At 21.7% G+C, this 9,892-nt stretch overlaps 2 protein-coding genes across 2 annotated transcripts; one reads left to right on the top strand and one right to left on the bottom strand. All coding sequences in view use genetic code 6, as the record gives it.

Annotated features, from left to right (window-relative positions):
• Window positions 1-1,460: 1,460 nt before the first annotated feature.
• TTHERM_00393000 (hypothetical protein) lies at window positions 1,461-2,528 on the bottom strand (the record flags this gene model as incomplete). Its single annotated transcript, XM_001011876.2, has 3 exons — window positions 1,461-1,700; window positions 1,853-1,965; window positions 2,210-2,528. The coding sequence occupies 3 exons, from the start codon at window positions 2,526-2,528 to the stop codon at window positions 1,461-1,463; spliced, it is 672 nt and encodes a 223-aa protein (XP_001011876.2).
• Window positions 2,529-4,791: 2,263 nt separating this feature from the next.
• On the top strand, window positions 4,792-8,877 carry TTHERM_00393030 (Serine/Threonine kinase domain protein; the record flags this gene model as incomplete). Its single annotated transcript, XM_001011879.2, has 12 exons — window positions 4,792-5,143; window positions 5,413-5,526; window positions 6,173-6,290; window positions 6,422-6,497; window positions 6,916-7,092; window positions 7,152-7,389; window positions 7,684-7,857; window positions 7,919-8,205; window positions 8,263-8,294; window positions 8,360-8,495; window positions 8,556-8,666; window positions 8,728-8,877. The coding sequence occupies 12 exons, from the start codon at window positions 4,792-4,794 to the stop codon at window positions 8,875-8,877; spliced, it is 1,965 nt and encodes a 654-aa protein (XP_001011879.2).
• Between the last annotated feature and the right edge of the window lie 1,015 nt (window positions 8,878-9,892).

Raw genomic sequence — 9,892 nt, 5'->3', positions numbered from 1 at the left:
GATAATTAATAAAACTACTTAAATTATAAAGCATCTGCGTAGCTTTCAAATGGCAATAAATCTTGTATGCAAAGGTGCACAAAGATAGATAGATAGTCTTTATTAATTAATAAGAAAAAGCATAAAAGCAATTAAATAAGTATTATTAAAAGCTTTAAATGGATAGATGATTGATAGATAGATAGATCTACATAAAAATAATAAAAATGCAAAACTTCAGTTTTTACACAAATGCAACAATAATCAATAAATATTTAACAATAATATAATTAATATGTATATAAAATGTATAATTCCTCACTCTCTACATTGTTTAATATTCTTAAGGATGAGTAAATCTTATTTCATTAATTATAGTATAAAATTCAAAAATTACAATAATAAAATAAAATATAGCTCGATTTAAAGATATTTCATCGAATTCATTCAGATATTTTGAGTTGAATAATATTTTAATTTAATCAATCAAATTTTGTTGTAATTTATTCTTTAATATTTTTTTAACTTTGTTAATAAATTTTTAAAAATCTAATTTAAAATAGCTTGAATAATTTAGATAAAATATTTAAATTTTTTTGATTTGATTTATTTAATGAAAGATTTTTTTAATTTAAATGAAAATATTTTAATTGGTTAAAAGAAAGATGTGATTCCAGCATAAAAACTATAAGCTTTAATAAAGTATAAAGTATTAATTTAACAAAAAAAGAAAACAAATAGAATCATATTTCATAAAAATAAATGAACAATACTCATAAGATTACAAAGTAATCTGTTTAGATTGCTACAAGACCTGCTCTCGAAAAGATCAAATAAAAGTTTTCTACATGTTCTTAGCAAGTAAAATTAAACTATGAACCTATTTTTAACAAATTAAACCAAAAATAGCAAATTTATTAAAAATCTACTTCAATTCAGAAAAATGATTAGAAATATTTTTAAATCAGCTTATTTTTTAACAAAATTTAGTCACTATAATATAGCATTTGCGTTTCACAAAAAGGAATAGCTGTAAATTAAGGAGATTGCTCCAAAGAGTTCAATATCCTTCTGCATTGTATGAAGTAGAAGAGTTGAAATATCTTTAGTAAATAATTTTAAGAATTTAGAATCTTTGTAAATTCTTCAATCAAAAAAATAATAAGAATTTATGTGTTATAAATTATATGATTAGTTTTTATAAAAATCAAACGAATCATTCATTCATTCATTTTATCAAATTATTTTATTTTTCTTAATATTTAGAATTAATTCATCTTTAATATTTATTCATTCAGCTTATAAAAATAAATATTTATATAAAAATAAATATTTAAATAGAATTTTAAGGTTTTATATAATTTTTTTAGTAATTATTTAAGAAACATGAATGCTAAGTAGATTAAATAGCTTAAGATATTTTATAAAGTTTTGTTATTATTAATAAATACTTTAAATTTTATTAAGATTGTTATATAAATTCATTATTAATCTCTAATTGGTAATAAGTAGCCAAGTCTCCATTCAATTTATTCTATATCAGACATAAATCTCCATTATCTATTTTAATAGCTAAAACTTGAAGGTATTCTTTCGTAGTCCTACTTTAATCTATCTTTCTTGAAAGTTAGACCTTGGAAGTATAACTTTCTTAATTTAGGCTATAATTTTTTAAAATGATCTATTTCCCATTCTTTAATTGACTTGAAAAGTTCCAAATCCTTAGATTTTTTATAAAACAATTTTAAATTTACTTTTAATAGGAAAAATTTGATAGTAAAACTATTTATTTTAAGCTAGCTTTTATTAAATAAATAAAGTATTAATGCAACACAATAATATCTATTGTGCTTTCAATCAATATATATTTTACTCTTTGCTTTTTACATTGAACAAAGGCTTCATAGTCTTCAACGCATGAATAATTAGTTTAGAATATTCTTTCACATCTAATCATCTTAACTAATTCTTTTTCACAAAGATTTTCTAGTAATCATTTAAAAAAATAAAATTATTTGTTATGCTTAATACAATTAATGTGAAAAAATATTTCAATTCTTTTTTTAATGGTTTAAAGTTGATTTTTAAAATAAGAACGTGTTATTTTTGTTGGTTCTTTTTAAGAGATTTTTAAAACAATGAATGAAAAACAATAAATGGACAATCGCACACATTTTTGATACAGAAAATGAAACAAATTTATTATCTAAAAATATAAAGAATGCAAAACTTGGTATTTTATCTTTTGGAAATTCTTTTGGGATAGATGGAGAATATTCTTCTATAACTTGCTAAGGGTATGCTCTTTGATGTGCTCTGTTTTCCATTATTTATTTTTTAATATTTAACTCTTTTTTACTAATGAATGAAATTTGCAAATATAAAAATTTGATCAATAAGAAGTCTAATTTGTATGTAATAGCAATTAATTTAGTTAAGAAAAGTATTCTTGTATTTCTTTTGCAATTACTAATAATCATTAAATATGATTGAATTTAGCTTATTTCTATTTAATCTTAATAAATTATTGCAATTTTAAGCAGCTACATTATAAATGTTACTCAAAAATGAGTATTCAGTTGAGGTAAATTTATTAATCAGTAGTAGTAAAATTGCTTTTATTAAATATTCAGTAAAAATAAATAAATATTTTTGGAGAAATATTTAATTTAAAAGTTAAATAGTATTTGAGATACAATTTTCAAAAGATTATCTGAAGTTGAAGTAATTGTTAAGAAATAAAGATTATCCATAAATGGTAACTGTTTTCAAAAGATTTTATTTTATATGATTTTTAAAATGACATCAATTTATACTACCCAGTTTGTTTTGCATAATTTTTTAGATACAGTTATTTCAAATTGAAATTAGCAGCTAGTAAAATTGCTAAATTTTGTATATTGAAATTATAAATTTCCTTTATCAATTGAATCCATTGACTAATTATTTAAGACTAGTTAATGGAATATTTAATTGACTATTTAGGAATTTACCTTGAAATATTTAGTTGATTTTGTTCGTAAATTATAGAAATTCAATTTTTATTTCATGTTTATATAGAGAAATTATCATATAGCAGAATTAAGAATGAGTATTGCTATTATAGGCATATTTTTAAAAGACAAAAATGTGTCAAATAATATTTAGGATTTATAAACATTGTTACCTAAATATAACGAATTAACATCAAATTATAAATATTAGTAATTGTTAATACGGAGCAACCTAAATTTTGTAATTATAAATAATTATTTGATTACAATCTTTCATTTATAATTAATTACCCTTTTTTCTTCTAATTAATAGCAATTATTTTCATTTGACTGTTGTCTATATTCCTTGTTATGTTAGTTAGTCTATTTCCAAAAAAATAATTTAATAAATTTAATTACCCATTCAAGCTGAAAGACAGAAAGAAAGACAAACAAACAGACTTAAAGGTAAAAAGAATTACATTTGATTAATTTTGATGTTCCTAATAAAATAAGTATTTAAAAATTATACATAATCTTACTTACACTCAACGTTAAACCAATTAGTTTCTCATAACGAAAAAAAGAAATTTAATTAATATAGAACTATTTTATCTGGAACATATATTTCGAATTTACTGACATAAATACTCATAGCGTTATTTGATATTAATTTATTTTTGATTTATTTACATTTTAAGATACATTTAATTGCCACTCACGCATTTTATTACTTTTTTTAAAGATATTTTCTAAAGGAACATTTTCAAATACACCTTACAAATAGTTCCTTTGTGATATTCAAACTAAATATTTTTTGATAGAACTAACATAATCTTATAATATTAGGTTTTTTTAAATCATCTCTAGAATAGAAAATTTAAAGCCACATTTGCTATGATTGTAGAATAGACTTGCTTGCTAGATTAGGTTCTAGTTCTATAAAAATTATGTATTGCCTATTAAACTAATATTGAATGATATGTAATTAGCAAAAATATGAAAATTACATTCAATAAAAAAAGAATAAGTTTTAAAAAATCAAGTATTTTAATGTCATTTTTATCTGAACAAATTTGAATTTTGATTATTGATGTGAAAGTTAACAAATTTATTTAAGAGGAATTTTTTATTAAACAATTTAATTTTTAAATGTTAAATAAATTTTTTAATGTAAAATAAAATTTTAATATGTTATTTTGCAAAGTAGATATTTTATTTTTGTTTATTTATTCTTTGATAAAAAATTTACAATGAATCTATAATTTATTGATTTTGCAAATTTTTAAATCAAATTTATAAAAACTTCTCACTCACTCAATAAATAAAAAATATATTTCTTGATATTGATCAAAATTTAATTTATTTAATATTAGAAACTTGTATGTAAGTTTTTTTTTTAATAACCAAAAAGAAGGATATTTATGAGTTGTTTAAGATGAGATTACCTCTTATTTAATTTCATTTTAATATAAAAATTGACATACTTAGATAATTTTCAGAAAACTTATTATCTCTACTTAGTTTCGATATATTCATATAAAGTAGAAGAAACAAATTTACTTGTTTCTCTACATAAAAATAAGATCAAATAAATATAATTAAAATTTAAATAAATTCTTTAGGGATTTTATATTGCTTTTGCTTGCTTGTATTCAATCGTTCTTAATGCTTTTTTGTTTATTTATCATTTTACATTCAAAATAAAAATGCAAAGAAAAATATCAAGTTCATTCTATAAGTAAGCACTTATAAACAAAAGAAATTAGAATTTGATATGAAAAAGAAGCAAAAAAGCATGCATGCAAAATAATAAACAAGAAAGAAAGAAAGCGATTGAATGAGTAATGAAGCAAGAATTAGTCCTATCAAAAAATTTGTAATAAAATTCGCTAGGAGTAAGATGCCGAATAATTTATTTATTTATTTTTAATGTAAATTATGTATTTATTTGCTGCATCTAAGATAAGTGTTTTTTGTTTATATAGGTAATTAAATAAATAAATATTATTAATAATTAATAACAAACAATCAAAAAATTAAAAAATAAGCAGAAACAAGCTGTTTGTTTGTTTATTTAATTCTTAATTTCATAACAAAATTCACAATCAAGACTAAAATTACCATGGAAGACTATATCTCTCTTATCCATCAATAATCTACAGGTGTTAGCCAATCTCTATACGATGATGGTAACCCTCTTTGAATTGTTTTATTTATCTACCATACTCCATATACCTAAATTCAATTTTAATCATCTTTAATCTCAAGCTATTCACATCTCTAAACTTGAGCAAAATGTTTGTTTCAAATCTACCGACTTAAATCATTTTAATTGATAGCGTCTTTGGTGGATTATAGAAGCTGGTAGAGAACTCTGATAAAAATTTTATTTATTTGAAACTTTAATTCAATTTTAGCACATTCATTTTTTATTCAATTTACCCTTTTTAAACTTTAGGAACCGAAGAAATGAAATACAAGTGTAGTCTTTATAAGATGAAAAAACAAAGAGTAAAAGTCAATGTTGATTTTGTTATTACAAACAAGGCAATTTACAACTACTAAGATGAAAGTGAGGTTTTATTTCATTTAAATGTTTTACTAAAAACTACATAAATCTAATGAAAGAATGAATGAATGAATTAATAAATGAATGAATGAATATAGTGCGAATAAATATTGGCAAAGCACTTTGTTGGTTTATTGAAAAATTGATGTTTGATTGACATAAAGAAAAAATTTTACTGAATTTGTTAAAGAATTTAAAGTCAGCTTTGAAAATAAATTTCTTTTAGAAATAAACATAAAGCAAATGATATATTCTTATAAATAAATAAACAAATAAATTATTAAATAAAAATAAGAAGAAAGAATTGATTGGTAGATTCTATTTGTGCTGAATTGAAATTAATTAGAAAAATCTGATTATATTTTACTATAATAATTAAAGAAGAATTCTTAATCAATCAATCAATAAATATTTCTTTCAAATTAATTATCTTGAAAATAGTTTGGTTTGATTCTATAAAAGTATTTACAAATTCAAATGAATTTCAATTTTTTGCAAGCACAAACTAAATTTGATTTTTAAATTTACAAATTACTCTTGGCATTGATTTATTAATTTATTCTCAAAATCAATCAATCGATCAATCAATTATTAATTATAACATTATTATAATAATTATAATAATTCAAAATTTTATACATAATAATAGATCAAATTCTCAGAATAATACTTACTGACATTACCTAAATTATTGTTAATCGCCATGGATAGGAGTTCATGATTGCCTAAGGGGATAATCAAGAAGATTTGAGATATAAATTTGAATAGTAATCATCGTTTATTTTACTAAATATTTATAATTGTGTCAGTATTATTTATTATATTACTCTACTCCAACTTATATAAATAATATAAGCATGAAAAATTTATACTTACAAAATCTATTCTAAAATCAAAGGCGCGATCTCCTTTTGAGTTACTTGCTATAGTCATACACTGATCTAGCAAAGAACAAGCTTTTGATGATTATTGTGGTATATAATTAATTGCTTCTTTAATTGATTATTTTCTGATGAAAATAAATTGTTGTTAATTAACTAAATGCTCTCAATCTTTATTTTTCACCATAAGTTTCAAGAATATCTTTTGAAATATCTTTGGAACAAAATGAAATAGATAAAATTTTACTTAATATTTCTATTTTAATATTTCTTTCCCTTTCACTTTTCAATTTTTGTAATATTTTATAATCTTCAATTTCAGAAATACAGATTGTAATTGAATCAATTATCAAACGAAATAAAATAATTGAATTTATTTAATACACTCTCAATCACAAATTTATTTGAAAATTTCGATTAATAATTCACCAACTCAATCAAAAACTTACCCATTTAGTTAAAAAATGAAATTAAAAAGACCAAACATTAATTAATTTAATTTGTTTATTAGGATGACAAATAACTGCACCCATATTAAAAACAATTCAAGTCAAAGAAAAGAATTAGTAAGAATTCATCTAAAGATTAATCAAATACCTTTAACAACAATGAAGGTTTTTGCAGTAGCTAAAAGTCAGCTTTAAGTAAATACTACACAAACCCCAATTTAGACAACTGTGAAAAATTAGTAAAACATTTCTAAATTTACATTTGATAATAATTAATCTTATTGATTGTCTTCATTAGTTTATGAATCATTTGGAATATGAAGAGAAATTTTCAGTGAAAAGAATGGATGATCTTAGTGTTTCATCATCACCTATTATAAAATCTTAAATGATACAGCAAAATATTTAAGAGGACCCTTTGTAGCCTCCATTTCAAATCAAGGAGAGACAATATTGCTTGGAGGATTTTGTATTTTATAAAATTCTTGGCTAAGGAGCTTTTGGAGTAGTCTTTTTATCAATTGATAAGCAAACAAGTAAATTTTATTTTTAAATTTGTATTCAGCCCTCAATAAATAAATTGCGTTTTTTGATTAATAATTTTAATAAAAATGTAATAATAATTGATTTAATTCTGACTATATCAATAATTACTTTTCTAATCATTTTTAATTTATTATTGCGAGAAAGTTTTGCGTTAGTGAAAATAAAATTGAAATTATAAACTTTTAGTTTAAATTGATTGGCTTTATTTTTAATCACAAATTTATTTGTTAAACCATAAATAAATAAATAAATAAATCAACAAATTAAATTCAAAAAAATAATAGATGAAGAAGTAGCTGTAAAAATGATCAGCAAGCACGAAATCGAAATAAAAAAACAAAGAGACCACACTTAAACTGAAAAGCTTATTTTAGAGCACATCAAACACCCCTTTTTAATCAACGTTCTTGGCACATTCTAAGATGTAAAAAACATATATTTCGTTATGAAAGTGCTCAGTAAACAATTTTTCCAATTAAAATACAATAATAATCTGTTTTATAAATAATCAATCAACAGAAGGAGGAGAACTCTTTTAGCATCTCAAAACATAGAGGTTTTTTGCTGAAGAAAGAGTTAAATTCTATGCAGCGTAAATGATCCTTGCATTAGAACACTTGCATTCCTTCAATATAATTTATCGTGATCTGAAGCTAGAAAATATTCTTTTAGACGAAGAAGGATATTTGTGCTTAACTGATTTTGGACTTGCCAAAATTCTATCAGATACAGATACTGCTTTGACTTTCTGCGGGACTCCTGAATATTTAAGTCCTGAAACAATAAAAGGATTTGGAAGTTCCAAAGTAAATTAAAAATAAATTTACTTCAAAAATTAATTCTACTTTTAATAAAATAAATAGGCGTCAGACTGGTGGAGTTTAGGCACTTTATTGTAATTAATTAATTAATTTATTTTCATTTAAAAAAATACAATTTATATGTTTTAATTAAAAAAAGATATGAAATGCTCTTTAGCATGCCTCCTTTCTACCATAAACAGCATAAATAAATGTTCTAAAAAATAGTCTTTGAAGAGCTCCAGTTTAATCCTAATATGCAAGTCTCATCTTAAGCAAAGGACTTGATTGGAAGAGTAAAATATCTTATTATTTAATCAATCAATAAAATTTATTTCGTTAAATTAAAATTTCAGCTTCTTTGCAAGGATCCTAGAATAAGGCTAGGAAGCTGTGAAGGAGCCTCCGAATTGAAAAATCACCCTTGGTTCGAAGATGTAGACTGGGATGCACTCTACAAAAGATAAGTAAATAAATAAATATCTATTAAGTATAAATAAATAAATAAATTAACTATTTAACATTTAGGTTTAAGCTCCTTTCAAGCCTGTGACAAATCAAGAATGCTGGCTTGGATACTTCGACTAAGAATTTGTTAGCAAACCGATAAATAATTTTTTTAAATAAATCTACGATTTCAATGACTTAGATTGTTATGAGACTTTCTAATACTACTGAAGAATTAAATATCTATCTATTGCACAAAAAATTCAAATTAACAAAAAAACCAATACACTTTTAACCAAAATAATACAAGTTAACCATTAAAAAGCATTCAAATTTCCTTAAAAGAAACTAATAAGTCTCTCTAAAAATTATCAAAAAGTAGTTTTTAGAAATCAAATATTTATAAAAAATAACTCAAAATTTAATCAAACAAAAAAAACTCATTAAGCTCAAAAAATGTGAAGCAACAAAGTACTACATTAATGCTACGAAATGAAAAAGCCGAAAAAGCAAATTATTCACTCTCCTACTTATTTACTCGCTCACTCATTCACGTTTTTTTATCTAACTACTTACTTATATAACTATCTATCTATCTAAATAACTAACTAACTAAATATACTTCTTGTTATAATACAATGCTTCTTTAACCAATTCACAGAGAAAATATTATATTTAAGCAAAAATCTCAATCTCAATAGAAAAATCCTCCAAAGTTTCTTCTATACCTTGCTAAAAAAAATAATTACATAGCTAAAATAGCCTACTTATCTACCTACAATAAATTCTATTTAAAAAATAAAGTCAACTTCAATTTAGTATTTTAATGCTACTTATTTCTAATATTAACCAACTATCTAACTAACTAACTAACTTCCACTATTTAAAATTAAAAACTGCTATATTAACGAAGAAAAATCTAAAAATTTTTCTATCTATTTCTATCTTTTAAAATTAAATTTTGTACTACTTCGTATATATATTTCGTACTTACTTGCTAAATTAATAAATAATGGCCCTTCTACACAGTTTTCACATAAATTTTTTATCTTTTTAATAATAAAAATAAAGTATTTCTATTCAATTTTTACTTAAACTTATTTTTTTAAATAAAAATTAGTATTTATTTTCTTAATTATTTTATTTAATTTATTTTAATACAGTTTTTTATTAATTATCTAGGTACTAAGAAAACATATTTATTTAACTATTCAATTTTTATTTTATTTTTTAATTGAATTTGATG

Source organism: Tetrahymena thermophila (assembly GCF_000189635.1).
Source record: "Tetrahymena thermophila SB210 genomic scaffold scf_8254719, whole genome shotgun sequence".
In the NCBI taxonomy this organism is placed as follows: domain Eukaryota; phylum Ciliophora; class Oligohymenophorea; order Hymenostomatida; family Tetrahymenidae; genus Tetrahymena; species Tetrahymena thermophila.
This window is presented reverse-complemented; position numbering and strand designations above follow the sequence as displayed.